The 19,250-nt window shown below is 46.5% G+C and overlaps 1 protein-coding gene across 2 annotated transcripts in view; it reads right to left on the bottom strand.

Annotated features, from left to right (window-relative positions):
• The window catches only part of AGAP1 (ArfGAP with GTPase domain, ankyrin repeat and PH domain 1), a 360,673-nt gene that overhangs the window by 206,579 nt on the left and 134,844 nt on the right, over positions 1–19,250 (bottom strand). The window contains exons 3-4 of one of the 2 annotated variants that reach the window (XM_023740860.1): positions 17,907–17,930; positions 2,684–2,750 (exon numbers count right to left, since the gene is read on the bottom strand). In XM_023740860.1, the coding sequence (XP_023596628.1) occupies positions 2,684–2,750; positions 17,907–17,930 (91 nt within the window). Of the gene's footprint in view, positions 1–2,655; positions 2,815–17,906; positions 17,931–19,250 lie in introns of both variants that reach the window. The other variant, XM_004386488.3, reaches the window with a different exon arrangement.

The raw sequence follows: 19,250 nt of genomic DNA, 5'->3' as shown, positions 1-19,250 counted from the left end.
GTTTGAACCACCAACCTTTTGGTTAGCAGTCCAGCGTAAGCCTTTGCGCCACCCAGGGACCTCCCGTCTCTTACAGGCACTGCGTAGATCGTGCGCACAGCTCAGTGCAATCACTTCTGTGAAATGAGACTTTCAACCACACCAAGGGTCTGTAAAGCAGAAATCTGCCAGAGAAAGAAAACGTAAATATTTGACACTCACACAGAGCGGGAGAAAAGCGGTAAGACCGTACCCTGTCAAAGACGGACAACCTGCAAGACGCAGAAAAACAAAGCTGTCCGTTGGGTTTTGGTCTCACGGGTTTCACTGTACCATCAAATGCACAGAGCCGTGACGTAAAGAGAAAGGGATCTAGTGGCTCTTTCTCAAAGACAGAACTGTGCGAAGGGAAGTTAGTATAGAATGGATTTTAGACAGAGCAAAATGTCTTTTCTATAAAAATACTCTGATAGCAGGGGAGACAAAGATTTGTGGTGACGGTCCCTTTAGGGAAACTGCTTTTGTAGTCCCCCCTCCCAATATCATTCCTACAGCACATAAGGAATAGAACCTAAAGATGGTCACTCTAACCATGGTGCACTGGTGACAATTCTCAGTCAATTAGGAAATCTTTAGAATGGAACTACTCAACAGGCCAGGGCCTTGTCACCATCATGTATGCTCACAGACACCGGGGCAGCCTGGCAGGGGAACGGAGCACTTGAGCTTCCTTCTGCCGTCAAACATGGCTGCTCGTGAGCACCTTACTCAGAAAGGCAGTGGCCGAGTTAAACCTACTTGAACAATAAGACTGGTTGTAACAGGAAAACCCATACGCTTGAAAGCATTCGTAATAAAATAATTAAGTAGGTGAGTGGCTCGTGCCTCCGAAACAATGAAATGGTGATACTAATTGTAGATGTTCAATAATGGAAGCCACGTCCCCGGTGTTGTGCCACACACCTCAGAACCATGCCAGGGAGGGAATGACATGCTCATTTAACAGACAAAAGGCTCAAGGCCATGGTCAGCAAGTGGTGGTGCTGGGCCTGAAGCACCATTTGTCCAATGACCATGCTCCCCTCACGCCAGGCTGCGCAGGGCACACCATGGTGATGGAGACGTGTGTGTGTGTGTGTGTGTGTAATTCATGGAGCCTAGGTGGCACTAGCAGCTTGCAATTGTCTGCTAACCTGAAGGTTGGCAGTTCAACCCACCCAGTGGCTCTGTGGAAGAAAGACCTGGCGAACTGCTTCCGTAAAGATTACAGCCAAGAAAACCCGATGGAGCTCAGTTCTACTCCGTAACACATGGGGTCGCTGTGCATTGGAATTGACTTGATGGCAACGGGCTTGGTTTCTGGCTTTTGGTTAATTTATAATGACCTGAAACCCTCTTCACCAGGATTCTCAGGTTATCTTCCTGATTTCAGATTAAAGGCAGAGAGCCCGGACGGATTCCCCCCAGAAGCAGAAGGCACACATGTGCTAACAACCAAATGGTCTTTTCTTAAATGAGGAAGGAACATAGGCACTGGGGATGCAGCATGCCAGGAATGGGGTCCTGGGCAATGAGGCATTCGCCTGCTCCAAGTCGTGAGCCCCTCAAGCCCCCAGAGCTGCCTCTTCTGCTTCCGCTCCGCCTTCTCGCAGGCTCAGCAAGGTCTTCCTTGGAGAACTCTGCTTGGCATCAGCGTCTGCCCGATGGGCGAAGAGGAACAGGAAATAAGGATGTTGTTTATCCACAGCCAGCGTCCTCCTGCAGCAGCTGTGAGGTCTACAGGGAAGACCCGATGCTCGAGCCTTTTAATTAGAACAAATTATGCTAAAATGACTCTCAGACCCTGTCTGATGGATCGTACACAACTGTGGGAATTCCCTTAAATACTGGTGAACAGGCCGCAGGCAGAGCGCCACAGGTGATGCCTGTCTCAGAAGCACGGCACCCTCCAAGATGCCAGCGTGCATGTTTCTTTCCCAAGAAGCCGGCCACACTCATCATAAAGGAAAAAAAAAAAAAAAAGCTGATGGAAGTCTAGTAGCAAAGGATCACAGAGGGATCACCCCAAAATGTAGAAGCTACACCAGGGATCTTGGAACGCTGACAAGGAGAATGAGTTAGTTACCTTGATGAAAAAAAAAAAAAAAGAAAAATACCCTAATGATAGGAAGAGTCCCTTGGTGGCGCAAACAGTTAAACAGTCGACTACTAACTGAAAGGTAGGAGGTTTGAAACCACTCAAAGGTGCCTCAGAGAAAGGTCGGTGATCTCTTGGTGGAAGGTCCCAGCCATGGGAAGCCCTAGTCTCCTCTGACACACACGGGGTCACCATGAGGCAGAGTCGACCCACCAACAGCAGGTTCGGTGTGTGCTCTAATGGCAGACTGTGAGGCAGTGTGGTGCAGGGAGCTGTGATACGGGGGTACCAACTCTGACGCTAGTTCTCAGCTGCATCACCTCCTTGTCTTGTGACTCCTCCGTGGCCTCGCACGCCTCCCTGCATCACAGGGTTTCTCTGAGGGACCAGTAAGAGGACTGGGTGGGACAGTCCACCAGCGACACAATGCTGCACAGCCGGGAGGCGGGACGCCAGCACTGACGCGGCCGCCCCACGGCTCCGCGCTCAGACGAGAGCGCGTGTTCGCCGGAGACCCCGGTGGCTGCGCCCTCTCTTACCACTGCTGATGGCCGAGTTTGCAATGACTGTAGCCTCACTCCACTGGTCAGCACTGGAGACAGAGTAGGAACGCTGATGCATGCCGTCCGGCCGGCTGTTGAAGGAGACCAGGCTGACGCCGCTTGCCATCTGAGGCCCAGACGCACTAGTGACATGCCCTAGGAATAAACAAGTCAGGTGAACACCACCGCGGACTGCAGACCAAGACGCCAGCGCGAGCTACCTACGTACGGGGCCTGGAGGCTTGCACGCGGTGCGCTGTCTATGTCCCCACCGAGGGCAGCCACCGTCCCTCCTATGTGGACAGTGGACGGATGCGTCATCCAAAGAAGGCTCAAGGCAAGAGAAGGTGACGCAGATCTTAGGTTGCTTACAGAAGCATTCTGCAGGAACCTGGTGCTTCTTACGGTCACACACAAAGCACCCCCGGGCAAAAACACGCCACATAACCACAGTCTCTGGGTCCAGCAGGGGTGAGGGCAGAAGACCCTCTGCCACATAGCAGAACCCTACTGTGTCAACGTATCAGTGACAGTGGCATGACCACCGACTGGGAGCCACCTGTCTGGTGCCGGAGAAGGATGCTCCTGGTGAAGCTGTACTTTATGATCAACACAAATCAAAACCCCGAGACGCAGACATCAGAGGAAATGTCGACTCTTCAACCACGTAAGTTTACTCTTAACCTTGAAAAGACTAAGCAGAGGAAAAATAACCTTAGCACCATCATATCGCATACAGACCCTCATGAAAAATGATTCCATTGTATACTTAATGATTTGAATCAGTGGCTCGAGATCAAAATGAATGATTACCTGGTCAAACCAATTTTAGATTCAAAAACATAATTAACTGCCTTTCTTGAATGCTCAGCCAATCACACCTGGCTGCTGGTGAATGTGTTCGTTAGATCTCTTTACAGATCTTCAGAAGTATTAGGTTTTCGCGTTTTTTGTTTTAACTTCTTCCAATTGCTTCAGTTTAGAACCAAATGCGTAAGTTCTAAACTGTTCCAGTAGAAGGTTTCCATAGTACAAGATCTTAAATACATAAATTGTATGGATAGTTCTGAAATCTGACCAATTACCTGAATTATCATGGAGCTTTCTAAAATTAGAGGTTCCCAAAACTAAGGATTTGGATTCAGAAAGGCTGGCAGTGGAGCTCAAGAGAACACGCCTTTTCAAAAGCATTCCAGGGATTCGGAAGTATAGCCCAAGTAAAGCAGGAACCAGGGCCTTTACTGCAATCAGCCGGCCTGACTGTAACCCTGCACCGCGTTGGAAAGTTATAAACTCAACTACAGAGAGAACATGTGACAAATACACGAAGCACGAAGATGAGGAACTCTGCCTTTAAGAATACATTTCTACCCCAAAAAAGACGTCCATTACATGCTGTGGCCTAAACTGGGTCCCTCGCTTGAAATATCAAAAAGCAAACCACTCAGAGAGAAGTCTGCTGGATTCCAGAAAAAGGCTAAAAGTGAAACTTAAGAAAGGGATTAGAATACTCAGACCTTCACTACTCAAAGTGTGGTTCTCAGACCACCAGCAGCAGTATCCCCGGTGCTATTGACTGAATTGTGCCTCCCACCCACCTCGGAGTATGCGTTGTAAATCCTAACCCCTATTGTATCTGTGGATGTAATCCCATTTGGGAAAAGGGTTTTCTTTGTTATCTTAATGAGGCGGTAACAGTGTAGGGTGTGTCTCAAACCAATCAGTTTTGAGATATAAAAGCAGCAGATCAGGCACAGAAGCAAGCACAAATGGACAAAAGGGTGATGCCACATGGAGGCCTCCAAGGAATCAAGAAAGAGAAGCTGAAAGAGACAGGGACTTCCCTCAGAGCGGGCAGAGAGAGCCTTCCCCTAGAGTCGGCACCCTAAATTTGGATTTCCAGCCTCCCGAACTGTGAAAAAACAGATTTCTCTGTGTTAAAGCCACTCACGTGTGGCATTTCTGTTATAGCGGCGGCGCAAGACGACGAAGACAGCTGAAGAGAATGTTAGAAATGCAGAATCCCAGGCCCCACCCTGGAGTCTGCTTTTTAATAAGATCCCCAGGTCACTAGTGTGCTCCTTCATGTTTAAACAGACCTGATACAGAACTGTAATTAGTTAATTAAAAAAAGCAACCTCAAACTCAAACCAGAGAATAACCACTAGCACCAAACGAGGGCTTTAACTAGAGCTGGGGAGCACGGAGACCAGGGTTCCCAGAGCGGCTGGGCGAGGCAGCGGAGTACTGCTGAGCTTGAAGCCTCCAGGTGCCTGGTCTGGAGGCCGTGCTCTCATCTCCCCTGCAGCTCTGATGTTCTTTTTTTTTATAGTTGTGCTTTAAGTGCACGTTTACAATTCAAGTCAGTCTCTCATACAAAAATGTATACATACATTGTTACGTGACCCTAGTTGCTCTCGCTATAATGTGACAGCACACTCCTCCTTTCCACCCCGGATTTCCTGTATCCATTCAACCAGCTCCTGACCCTCTCTGCCTTCTCATCTCGCCTCTGGACAGGAGCTGCCCATTTAGTCTCATGTATCTACCTGAGCTAAGAACACACTCTTCACGAGTATCATTTTATGTCCCACAGTCCAGTCCAATCTTTGTCTGAAGAGTTGGCCTCGGAAATGGTTTTAGTTTTGGGCTGAGAGCCCACGGCCCATGTCTTCCGGGGTCCCTCCAGACTCAGTCAGACCATTAAGTCTGGTCTTTTTACTAGAATTTCAGCTCTGCACCCCACTTTTCTCCTGCTCTGTCAGGGACTCTCTGTTGTGTTCCCTGTCAGGACGTTCATTGGTAGTAGCCAGGTACCATCTAGTTGTTCTGGTCTCAGGCTGATGAAGTCTCTGGTTTATGTGGCCCTTTCTGTCTCCTTTACTCCAGGTGAGCTAGGACCAATTGATGCATCTTAGATAGCTTCTCGCTAGCTTTTAAGACCCCAGACACCACTCACCAAAGTGGGATGCAGAACATTATCTTAATAAACTCTGTTATGCCAGTTGACCTAGATGTCCCCTGAAACCACGGTCCCTAGACCCCTGCCCTGCTACTCTGTCCCTTGAAGTGTCTGGCTGTATTCAGGAAACTTCTTAACTATGGTTTAGTCTAGTTGTGCTGACCTCCCCTGTAGTGTTATGTTGTTCTTCCCTTCAACTAATGCTTATCTACTATCTAGTTAGTGAATACCCCTCTCCCTCCTTCCCCACCCTCCTAACCATCAAAGAATGTTTTCTTCTGTGTTTAAACCTTTTCTTGAGTTCTTATAATAGTGGGCTTATTTTTGTCCTTTTGCGACTGACTAAATTCACTCAGCATAATGCCTTCCAGATTCCTCCATGTTGTAAGATGTTTCATGGATTCATCGTTGTTCTTTATCGTTGCATAGTATTCCATTGTGTATATATACTATAATTTGTTTATCCATTCCTCTGTTGATGGGCACCTAGGTTGTTTCCATCTTTTTGTTACCATGAACAGTGCTGCAATGACCACGGGTGTGTATATATCTATTTGTGTGATGGCTCTTATTTCTCTAGGATATATTCCGAGGAGCAGGATAGCTGGATCGTATGGTATTCTATTTCTAGCTTTTTAAGGAAACACCGAATCGATTTCCAAAGTGGTTGTATCATTTTACATTCCTACCAGCAGTAAGTGTTCCAGTTTCTCCATAACCTCTCCAGCATTTATTATTTTGTGTTTTTTGGATGAATGCTAGCCTTGTTGGGGTAAGATGGTATCTTATTGTAGTTTTGAGCCGCGTTTCTCTGATGGCTGATGATTGTGGCGGCTCTGATGTTCTAACAGTCCCACTTTAAAGCATGGACGAGTGTCCTACACACCCCAGAAGGCACTGGACATCCGAAGTCACACCCTCAAAGGCGGCTCTGACACTTGGTGCCCCCCACCCCACAGCGGCCGGGTTGGGGGGGTGAGCCCTGTGTGCCGTCTCAAAGACACAAAGCAGCAATGCAGGGCCAATGGGGAGGCACGAAAGGACATCTCATACACCTTCCGGAACTTTCCATCTGCCACCACTGGGGCCACCCTCTGGGTATGCTTCTCTGCAGCCAGATCCTCATGAAAACAGGGCATTCAGGACCCAAGGTAGAGAGATGCTTCCATGAGCATTTCCTCCTGCAGCCTGGGTGGACACCTGCGGTCTGCTAGCCACATTCCCACCATGGCCCCTCTCACCATGCTCTGACCAATAGCTGCTCCACCAGCATCAATTACTGCAACCCAAATCACACCCCATTCCCTATTACAGGACTACACAGAAATGACATGACTCAATTTTGGCCAAATCAACATGTGTGTCTGGACAGAGCTATAAAAGCAAACTTTTCAACCGGATCTACAGACCTGAGGCCTGGACTCTGGGTTGGGCTCATGGTGTGTTTATGCTTAGTTGTCTGTGTGTGTGCGCGTGCGCGCGCGCGTGTGTGTGTGTTTAAAGGTACAATTAATTTGGGAGAATTCGTCTAAAGATCCAAGTTTCTGGCATGGCTTGAAATATGAGACTATCTGGCAGCCGTGGGCCTGTGTTTGTGCTTGTAAACTGTTACAGATTGAATTGTGTTTCCCCAAAAGATATGCTGAAGTCCTACCCCACCCCCCACCTGTGAATGGGACCCTATTTGGAAAACAGGTCTTTGAAGATGTAAGATCAGTTAACATGAGGTAGTATCAGAGTAGGGTGGGTCCTAACCCAATCTGAGTGGCGTGTCCTATAAAAGAGAAGAGACAGACAGACAGACAGAGGAAGGACAGACATGGTAAGATGCATCTACAAGCCAAGGAATGCCTGTGGCTACCAGAAGCTTAAGAAGCCCTGGTGGTGCAACCAACCTAAACGTTGGTGGTTCAAACCCACCCACCGCTTCTTCGGGAGAAAGACCTGGCGAACTGCTCTCATAAAGATTACAGGCAAGCAAACACTATGGAGCAGTTCTACTCTGTCACATGGGGTCACCATGAGTCACAACGGGCTCAACAGCACCCAACAACAACGACAGAAGCTCAGAAAGAAAAGGAAAGATCTTCCCCTAGAGCCTTCCAAGAGAGTGGGGCCCTGTCGACACCCTGAATTTGGACTTCTGGCCTCCAGAACTGTGAGACAATAAGCTTCTGTTCTTATAAGCCCCCCAGTTTGTGGTACTGTTGCAGCAGCCCCCGGTAACTAGTACAGAAACAATGCGCTGAGTCTGTATCTATATCTGAATCTACCCATTCTATCTGAATCCACATGGCTGGATCCAGGACACACACTGACTCTCGCCACCCTCCCCATTTCACCCAACCACACACCCGCCTAGTCCCCGGCCTTTGGTTACGGGGAGTTCCAAACTCTTCCAAAAAACACGCACCGGGACATGCTCATTTCAGAAGGAGAACATTTCTGATTTTCTCTCAAGGGATTCAATCTCTTCCCTATATACTCTTTCACTTTATTTTAATTTCAGTTGAACATATTTTTGAAGATCAAATAATAAAAGACCAACTAGTTGTGACCTATGGAAGTAAAAGCATCCGGGCACGTATTTGTTGAACTGAAAAGAAAAATATTATGGAGAGTGAAAAATATTGTTTCTGTCCTAAACACGTGGTTTGGGGATCCACCAACAGGTTCGTGCCTTCAAATGCAAATGCATAAAGACGTAAGTTTTAACTTGGAGGCGAACCAGTGGTTCACAAACTCAGTCACGACACCGTGGAAATAACCAGGCTGGTGAATGTGGTCCATGAAGCATCTCCCCACCACTCCCACAGCACGGTCCTGAGCTAACGATCACACTTTCTGTCATCTTTACTTACTTTTAATAAATCCATCAGTGAAGAAATCAACCAGCCCCAAATGCTTACTGAGTATTTTTAAAATAACTATAGAGATTATACCCCGCAGAATAGAAAGCAGGACACAAACAGACACGTGTGAACCAATGTTCGCTGCAGCACGATTCACAATAGCCACAAGGCGGGAGGAGCCTCAGTGTCCATCAGCTGACGACTGGATAAATAAAATGTGGTCCACACACAATGGAGTATTACTCAGCCAAAAAGAAATGACATTCTGACGTGCTACAACACGAATCAAGCCTGAAAACATGTTGCTGAGTGAAATCAGAGAGTCACAGAGGGACAAAGACTGTATGATCCCACTTAAATGAAATGTCTAGGACAGGCAAGTAAATACAGATCAAATTTTATTAGTGGTTACGGGTGCAGGTGGGAGGGAGGGGGAAAGGCGGACTCACTGCTGGGGGTGGGCACTGAGCATTTGTTATGGGTGATGAGAAAATCTGCAAATGGATAGTGGTGACGGCTGAACAATGTAACAGACACAACTAATGTCACCGAATTGCACACGTGAAGAATGCTGAAAAGCTAAATGACTTGTTGCACATATATTTGCCACAATAAAAGAAGTAAAAAAAGATCTAATTATAGTATTTTGTCATAATTTCTAATGCCTTGTTTTTATACACACACACACACAGAGCAACAAAGGTTGATGGAGGTCAGATTTCACTTCTGTTCCCGAATGAACGTCACTAATGAACCAGTCACGTGATTCTGCCCCTGCTCCAGGTTTTCCCGTGTCCCAGTAATGCCTGCCCTGTGTGCCACCACACAGTTTTCACCACTTCTGAAAACACCTCCAAGCATATAAGTGAGATGCTACGTTTAACATCACCCCCTTTGACTTCCCCTGTGGCCTTCTCAAAGGACACGAAACCAGAAACAAAACACAAGAAAACCCAAATCAGCTGCTGTGGAGTCTATTCCGACTCACAGCAACCCTACAGGACAGAGTGGAACTGCTCCATAGGGTTTCCAAGGCTAATCTTTATGGAAGCAGACTGCCACATCTTTCTCCTGCGGAGCGGCTGGTGGATTTGAAACGCTGACCTTTTGGTCAACAGCCGAGTGCTTTAACCACCACGCCACCAGGGCTTCTTCAAAGGACTCTAGGGCCCCACTTTTCATTGAATGGCAATTCATTTCAAATGAACAAGATGTTAATTAAGTTTGAGGACCTCAAGTCCTCAAGTTGTGAAGAAAGCAGGTGACTTTGGCTGATTGTCTACGTGGTAAGGGGATTGAGATGAGACCACCTACGACGTAAGTGGTGCTGACACTGCCCCGAGCCCAGCTGGGGCCACGGTCAGCCTGAAGGGCACCAGAATGGCAATGCTGGCACAGCTCACTCGAAGCTGACTGCCTGGTGACAGGGCTGAGTGGTGGGGATCTGAACCCAAGTGGTCCCCAACAGTCAATAAAGACACCTAGCTTTGGGGTGTCTACACTAACAATTGAATCAAATCCTTACACTCTACCTCATCAGCTGAAAGTGTGTGTTTAAGAAATCACCTGAGCTGCTGCAACCCAGCCATGAAGACTCACGACCACAGGATGGCCAGCAGGATCGAGAGCCTGAGGTGCCCTGAGTCAGTGGGTCCAAAGGGAAGGTCTTTGAGAAGCCCACCCCATGTGAGAAAGATCCACATTCCCTTCCCCACAGCAACAGTACCTTCCATGTCTGCACCACCTCATTAGCGCACCTGAGGACTAGTACAAGGCTGAGTCTTTTAGCTGGGGAGGAATTCTTGGCACCATGGCGGGGAATTCTGCAGCTGGAAATTCCTTTCTCTGTATTTCTCTAGAGGGATGAGACTACAAAGCTGGGTTATTGTTAGGTGCCATTGAGTCGGTTCCCACTCCTAGCGACCCTATGTACAACACAAGAAAACACTACCTAGTCCTGCGTCATCCTCACAATCGTTGTTATGCTTAAGACCACTGTTGCAGCCACTGTGTCAGTCTATCTCGTTGAGGGTCTTCCTCTCTTTCGCTGACCCTCTACTTTACCAAGCATGATGTCCTTCTCCAGGGACTGATCCCTCCTGATAACATGTCCAAAGTAAGTGAGACAAAGTCTGGCCATCCTTGTTTCTAAACAGCATTCTGACTACGCTTCTTCCAAGACAGACTTGTTCGTTCTTCTGGCAGTCCATGGTATATTCAACGTTCTTCGCCAACACCATAATTCAAAGGCATCAATTCTTTGGTCTTCCTTATTCATTGTCTAGCTTTCACGTGTATATGAGGTGATTGAAAACACCATGAGTTAGAACATCGTTTTTCCTGGAGTGGAGGAGGAAAGTCCAACTCACCAAGCTCTAAGCCAGGGACAGCTCTAAGCCAGGGACAACTGACAAGAGGTCTGAAAAGGAAGTTTCTGCTCATTGAAATCAAAGAGACATATGTCTCCCATAGGGACGGGCACCAGGACTGCCACCTCCTTGGGGGAGAGAGGCAGTTGCCATTCTTTCCTTCCCATCCTCCTCCACCTCTCCCTCTCTTCACTGTCCTTGTGGCCTACCAGAATCTCCCCCACCCTACTGTCAGTAGACAATTTGCCATGGGCACCATGAGCACAAGCACCTGCACCCTTTTTATTCTGGATGATCTTTTCAGGGATGTCTATGCTGTGAATGAGGGCACTGGTGGTCAGTGGTAGTAGAATCCTCGCCTTCCATGTGGAAGAGCCAGGTCTGACTCCCGGCCAATGTACCTCATGTACAGCCACCACCCATCTGTCAGTAGAGGTGTGTTGCTGTGATGCTGAACAGGTTTCAGCGGAGCTTCCAGATTAAGATGGACTATGAAGAAAGACCCAGTGATCTACTTCCAAAAATCAGCCAAGGAAAACCCTATGGATCACAAAGGTCGGATCTACAACTGATCATGGCGATGGTGCAGGGCAGCATTTGGTTCCACTGTACATGGGGTCACAATGAGCTGGGGCCGACTTGATGGCAGTTGACAACAACAACAATATACTATAACTATACAGTGAATAGACTGGATGAAGGCATAGTGTCTTCCTCCAGAGCAGAGGGCAGGAATGTTTGCTGTCTGGGATAGAAAGGCTGGTGTGGCCCTCCACGGCAAAGGCTGTACAGGCTTGCCTGCAGCCCATTATAAAAGACAAGGGTCGCCCAAGCCCAGTCTCCCTTCCTGTAACCCACCTTCTGCTCATGCAGGTGACATCTGGCCCTCATGTTAATCTGTGGGAAGTGGGCGTCAGTGAACCACCACCAAAAAGCTGATACTCTGGCGACTGCTATTGCTGAATAGTCAGTTGTCATCTGTCCTGACCCAGAAGCCTCCTGTCTTCTACCAGTGTCCATGAGACTGTGTCAGGCTAACTTGTTAGCTTACACGTAGGATAAAATCTCAGACCCTACTCTAACACTGACCTAGATTTCCTTGTCTCGTTACATTGAGCCACTACCGTGCTGGGCACACGATGGAAACAGTCTTTGTCCTTAGGAAATCTACGCCACAGTTTAGTCGAAGGTATCAGGTGAGCGCACCTGTGGCAAAATGCAAGGCTGAGTAACACAAGGGCCATTAAGAAAGTAGGAGAGGCGGGAAAGCCACACCTGCTGGCAGGTACAGGGAAGACTTCAGAGAATACTGCACGTTTACTTTCTACTTTGGGACTAGACCTATTACATAAAGGATGGAGCCCTAGTGGTGTGGTGGTTAAGAGCTTGGCTGCTAACCAAAAGGTCGCCAGTTCAAATCCACCAGCCACTTCTTGAAAACCCTATGGGGCAGTTCTACTCTATCCTATAGGATTGCTATCAGTCAGAATCAACTCGACATCAATGGGTTTCGTTTCTTTGTTTGATGTAAAGGATAATCAGTGAAAACTTTATGGACCACAACACTGGCTTGCTTGCTTTGGACATGTCACCAAGAGGGTTCAACAGCTAGAAGGGGACATCATATTTGGTGAAGTAGGGTGCCAACGAGGACGAGGGTGACCCCGGTGAGATGGACTGACAGAATAGTCGCAACGATGGACTCAAACATGCTGGTGACTGGACAACATTTTGTTCTGCTGTAGATTAGGTCACCAAGAGTCAAAGCTGACTCAGTGACAGTTAACAACACAACATACAAAGGATGGTATGGGAAGAGGGGATGCTACATTATCCCACCCTGGGACAACTAGAGAAGACAGAGTTGGGTTGTACCAGAAGACAGTTATAACGTGTGTATAACCACCACCCATCTGTCGCTGGCGGCTTGAGTGTTGCTATGATGCTGAGCAGGTTCCAGACTAAGACAGGAAGAAAGGCCTGGTGATCTACTTCTGAAAATTAGCCAGTGAAAACCCTATGGGTGACAACAGAACATTGTCTGAATTAGTGCTGGAAGATGAGCCGCTTAGGTTGGAAGGCACTCAAAATACACAGTGGCGGCAACAATGGATCTGAGCATACCAACAATCACGAAAATGGCGTAGGACCGGGCAGCATTTCATCCTGCTGTGCATGGGGTCACCATTAGTCAGAACCAACTTGACAGAAGCTAACAACAAAGAGTCGCCCAACCCTAAACAGTATGGGACCCTGGCTTCCATACGAAGACCCACTGCCATCAAGTTGCTTCTACTCATAGTGACACCATAGGACAGAGAAGAACTGCTCCATAGAGTTTCCAAGACTATAATCTTTATGGAAACAGACCGTCATATCTCTCTCCCATGGAGCGGCTGGTTGGTTCGAGCCACTGACCTTTCAGTTAGCAGCAGAGCACTTAACCACTGAGCCACCAGGGCTCCTTCCATATGAAGAAGAGGGTCACAAAAGGACGGATGTGGCATTTGTCTCACTGTTTTCCCCCCAAATAACCGTCTGCATTACTGTGGAATAGATGGTCTGTCCTGACTCAGAGTCTTTCCTCAAGGACAGCATGGCCGGATCAGCTGGCTGCTGGCCCTGATTAGCAGAGGGCAGCCGCATTACCATGCTAATCCGCTACTCCAACCACCACTTCCTTGATATGGAGATGTGTGGATGCTTCCGGGGGGCCGCCTTGATTAGTTCAAGCTTCCATGTGTCAAAAGCGCCAGATTCCTTCCAAAGAATAATTTTCCCGTCCTCATCCCTAAAGTGCATGAGTTGATTTGAAAAGGTACTTACCTCCACCATATGCTATTTTTCTTTAAACAATTTGCATTTCAAAGTAAGTGTAGCATTTATATCTGAATGACTATCAGTATGTTGCCTGAACCGATCTCAAAGAGCCTGGGAAGACGCTGACTTGTATTGAATAGAAATGTTTTCATCCACCAAATGACATCAAAGACAGTGCTCCTCTTTCAAGCCATAGGCTTATCACATTAAACACTGCCTTCTCTGATTTTGTAAAAAAATATATTCTGAAATGGTGGCTTTTACAGAGTATCTGAATAAAGAATCGTCAACAATCATTTCTTTTAAAATAAAAAATTCTGTTCGCCACAGCTCCCCATTTGTGGCCTATCTTCGCAAACAAGTTGTAACTCTACCAATAAGTTTAACTAGAAAGACAAAAGAAACCTTAGATTTTGACTTAAACATGACTAGAAAGAGCTGACCACACACCAACTGTTGAGGTCACATGATACTCCAGTTTCAAGTACATTGAGAGAAGGAGGAAAAGGGATTCTAGAAGCACCTCCAAAAAAAATCAAACCCATTGCCATGGAGTTGATTTTGACTCATAGTGACCCTACACAGACCAAGTAGAACTGCCCCACAGGGTTTCCAAGGAGCAGCTGGTGGACTGTGGAATCTTATACTTTGAAAAACAGTAATTACAGGAATATGACTGACAGAAACTAATCCTTCCCCTCAGAAGCGTCACCCTTAGAAGAACAGAAACTACTTTTGGGCCCGCTCTCACCCACATGGAACTTGAAGTCTTATGAAAGCTCAGAGTGCACAGTAGTCTGGCAAACCCACGGTGGCATCGGGGCGTGTGGGAAAACCGGATTTTCTGGAAACAAACCGGGTGTTGGAGGCGATTCTAACGGACACATCACTTCAAACTCGGCCTCGGTCTGAGTTTGGTCCTCTGGTTCTCAACCCAGAAAGACGACAATTCACAACGTCACCAGAAAAAGTAAGATACAGATGATTTCACCGCCCACGAGCAGGGCCCGCTGGTGTTGGTATTTGCATTGGAAATCTGCCCTCCTTTTGGCAACAGAATTTCTGTCCAAGAGGATTTCTTCCCCCAAGGACACATTCAGTGTTTTTTCTTAGAGATGTAGATGCCCAGGACTCGCGATCACGTGTCACGTTTTGTAAAAGAGTGCAGTTCAACCCGTCTACTATTGAGAAATTAAAAAAAAAAGAAAAGAAAAAGAAAGGGAGATAGAAGTCTTGTGTCTCTTAGACTACTACACGATTTTTTTTCGTTGTTATGTATTTTCCAAATTATGCTTATCAGGGAAAAAAGAACTGACAGAGCCCAGCCCTGGTTGCAGTGACAAATGTAATTACCACTGACCACAGCACTGTGGCCATTGCTCAGAACTCAAAATCCTGGAATTAGAGTGTTCACGGCAACTTCCTAAAATGTGCCCAGAGCTAGTTTGATTCTGATTTTCTTCCCTGTTCTAACTGTTACGCCAAGAAAATGGGAGTCCATTTTATTGTAAAAACTTAACACTTATTTTTGCAAAATTATACATACAAATAACGTAAATTGAAAGTCTACCACAATCTACCTAATAGATCAGCCCTTTATTGAACATATGAATAAATATTTTTCTTATGACCATAGAATACGTAAAGCCAAAAACCAAACCTGTTGCTGTCAAGTCGATTCCAACTCATAGCGACCCTGGAGGACAGAACAGAACTGCCCCGCAGAGTTTCCAAGGAGCGCTGGTAGATTCAAACTGCCAACCTTTCGGTGAGCAGCTGAGCTCTTAACCACTGCACCACCAGGGCTCCAGAGTATGTAAACATTAAGTTTAGATTATACTCCTTTACTGTGGCTTCCGAATCATGTTTTTTTCATGTTGTCACACAATCTTCATCAGCTTTAGATTCGAACGTTTCATTGATTTGGAGTGAATCACTTATATTGCCATTTTTCTATTTCTGGGTAAGTTTGGTTGTTTCCTGTTTCTATTATTATAAACACCACTACAAAGGACATCTTCGGTACTTTCAGATTTTTCCTCAGGACAGACACCCAAAAGGGCGATTCCTGGGTCAAATAGCATCTCTGACTCGCGAAATACGTTGCTAACCAATTTCTTAGCGACCAGTGGCTAAAAGAAGACGGAACCTAAGCATCTGGGCAACAATTCAGTTTGTAATTTGTAACAGGCATGTAATAGAATAAGAAGAAATAATGATGATAATGATGATGGTAAGAGTATACCCCATGTGGTTGATACGAAGAGCAAATTAGGAAAAGCATTTTGTAAATGACAAAGCCCTCTACATATATTAGTTGTTACTAATCTCATCAATAGTGAGTTTTTCCTTTTCTCTAATAGTTTATTGTTATTTTTTTCTTTTGCAAAAGCTTATAGTGGTGACATTGCTAATTTCGCTTATTTTTAAAATCTAAAAGTCTGACTATTTTCTTTATGTTTCTTTATGTGTCTCTTCACGTGTAAACAGTTGATGTCATCTGCCTGTTATCTGTTTCTTTGGTGTTTTAGGCATCATCAGTCTGCTTGAGTTCACACACCCATTCAACTCAAGTATGTGTTGAAGGCCTACTACCAATCACTGCATTGTAACTGGCAGAAAATGCAAGATGACTCTTACTACTAACAGCCTTCCAGTGCTGTGAAGACATGATGATCAGAGGTACGCCACTGTTCACAGAGGAGTCATTTATGTAAAGGAAGTAAGAGAGAAAGAAAGGGAGGGAGGAAGGCAGGGAGGAAGGAAGGGAGGGAGACAGGGAGGAAGAAAGGAAGGAAGTCTGGGTTTGGGACAGACCCGGGCCCAGTGATGGCTGGCTAACATGATCTGATTGTGAACAAAGGTAAGCTAAACTAGAAACCCTGGTGGTGAAATGGTTAAGAGCTACAGCTGCTAACCAAAAGGTCGGCCGTTTGAATCCAACAGGAGCTCCTTGGAAACTCTATGGGGCAGTTCTATTCTGTCCTATAGAGTCGCTATGAGTCACAATTGACTCAACGGCAGTGGGTTTGGTTTGGTTTTTTTAAACGAGAACTGGGAGTCTCTGGCTGGTGCAAACTGTTACCATGCTTGGCTACTAACTGAAAGGTCGGTGGTTTGAGTCTACCCAGACGTACCTGAGAAGGAAGTCCTGGTGATCTGCTTCCAAAAAATCAGCCGCTGAAAGCCTATGAAGCTCAGTCCTTCTCTGACACACAAGTCACCAAGAGTCAGAATCGACTCAATGGCAACTTGTTTGTTAAGTCTAGAAGCAGAGGCCCATTGTTTCCCAGTGCTGGGTTGCTGCTTTACGTGGGGGGAATGGATAAAATTTAGTGTTTGGTACAATTCAAGATGAAAACATTAAGCACACCAGAAAGCAAGTCCCCACTGAAGCGACTGTATTTCGTGATAAGTTTAAATATTTATTCTGAAGGCAGACTGGCTTCATGCAGCTTTGTAGCTCCACACTCCTCACGGTGCAAAGCTGCCTGCACGGCCCATCGGGCCCCTTTGTCCCTGCCACACTTGCCACCACAGCGTAGGGGCGTGTTTACGGAGAGGGCCATCATGACGCTCACTTTGCTACAGTCCGTGACTTTGTACCGGCTAGGTGAATGCCTTTATATGCAATGCAGCGACAGTGACGTGTGGCAACATTATACAAAAGAACAACAAAGCGAAGAACTTTTTTAAAGCAACATAATTTGGTTATAGCATGCAAGTAATAACGCATTGTCAAACCTAATGCCTTCACTTCAAGATGTCCGTATCTTATCCCCTAGTCTCTCACTTGGTACCATGCTACCAACGAGTGTCTTCTGAGTGTATTCATGGCGACCCACAAGGTACAGAGCAGAACTGCTCCATACGGTTTTCTTGGCTATAATCTTTATGGAAGCAGGTTGCCAGGCCTTTCTTCCACGGAGCCCCTCGGTGGGTTCGAACTGCCAACTTTTGGGTTCGTAGCTGACTGCAAACCACGTGTGCCATCCAGGCTCCTTCTTAGTACCGTGCTCCCCCCACTAACTGAATCCAGGTGTTCAGCTTCTTCATTTGCTATGCATTACAGTTCCTTCAATATTCAAATATTCTTTCTCCTCCCGAGGTATATGGATTAGGCGCTTTTTGGACACAAAGTCATTTTTATTTGACAACATTGTTTGAAGGGGGGAATACAGGGCTCTGCCAGATTTCCCTGGTTGTCACTGACTCTTACATCCATCCCAGGGAGGAGGTCGAGGCGGTCCCACCCACGCTCCTGTCCTCCTAAGGTCTCATTTCTGCTTCTTTCTCTCCCCTCCAGTCCTTACAAAGCTGATCTCTTACGAATGCATGTAACAATTACACAGAGAATAAGAAGATCTAAGGAATAACTGTGTTCAGAGATCTGATAGCACAGAGGAGGACTACTTGCTGCTGGTCGAGCTGTTTTGGGGTTTTCCCACTTGTTAGAAATATTCTAGGTGCCCTGATGGAGCAAACGGTTAAGCACTCAGCTGCTAACTGAAAGGCTGGCAGTTCAAACCCACCCAGCAGCTCTGCGGAAGAAAGGCCTGGAGATTGTAAAGATAGCAGCGCAGGAAACCCTATGGGGCAGTTCTACTCTGTCACATGGAGTTGCTATGAGCTGGAATCAACTTGATGGCACCTAACAACATCGGGAATATTCCAGAAAGATGAACATTCTCTGAATGAGCTGCAATTACAAAACAAGGAGACACATGGTCTGGAGATGAGAAGATGTCACAATTCCTTTGACAAGCTCTCCTCCCATGTGGAAAAGAGAATGTAGAAAGAAGCCAATGGTGGACTTTATTTGAGCACAGAGAGGCAGGGCTCTGTTCCCGAGTCCCAGGCTCCCGCTGAGGCAGCGCCAGCAACTGGCTACCTACCTTCTGGAAGGCTGTTGGGACAATTGACTGACACCCTTCCCAGCACCCCTCTTTCTGAAAGCTCTTCTCTTGCCAACAATTTTGCTGGTCTTGACAGCATCCTTTCAACAGCCGCAATGCCATTCTTCCCCAAAGACGTATTTGTGAGAGGGGGAAACAAAGTTTCTAAAACAACTTTCATTTACTCATAGGTATATCTGGTGGTGTCCTCGTGTGGTGCTAACAGTTAACGCACTCAGCTGCTAACAGAAAGGTTGGAAGTTCAAGTCCACCCAGAGGCGTCTCAGAAGACAGGCTTGACCATCTACTTCCAAAAAATCAGCCACTGAAAACTCTATGGGGCACGGTTCTACTCTGACCCACACAGGGTCGCTGTGAGTCGGAGTCAACTTGACAGCAACTGGCTTTTTAAAATATCTGTTACCGTAGAGATGCACAGTTCAGCATCTCGAACATACCTCTTATGTTTTTAACGGAACTCATATCAAGAATCAAGTTGCTTGTGTCAGTTCTTACAAAAAGAACAATTCACTGAGAGTTCAAATAACTGGAGGTTTCCTTAAATTAGAAGGTATGATGCTGATTTAGTTTTGAACAGTAAACCCCAATGATCTTGACCACAGAATGTTACCATAGAGGAATGAAATAATACTTATCCTCAATATCCATCAACTTACATCTCACATGATGAATA

This window comes from Trichechus manatus, unplaced genomic scaffold (assembly GCF_000243295.1).
Source record: "Trichechus manatus latirostris isolate Lorelei unplaced genomic scaffold, TriManLat1.0 scaffold00165, whole genome shotgun sequence".
NCBI classification, from domain to species: domain Eukaryota; kingdom Metazoa; phylum Chordata; class Mammalia; order Sirenia; family Trichechidae; genus Trichechus; species Trichechus manatus.
Note: the sequence above shows the minus strand (reverse complement) of the source record. Positions and strands in the feature narration are given on the sequence as shown.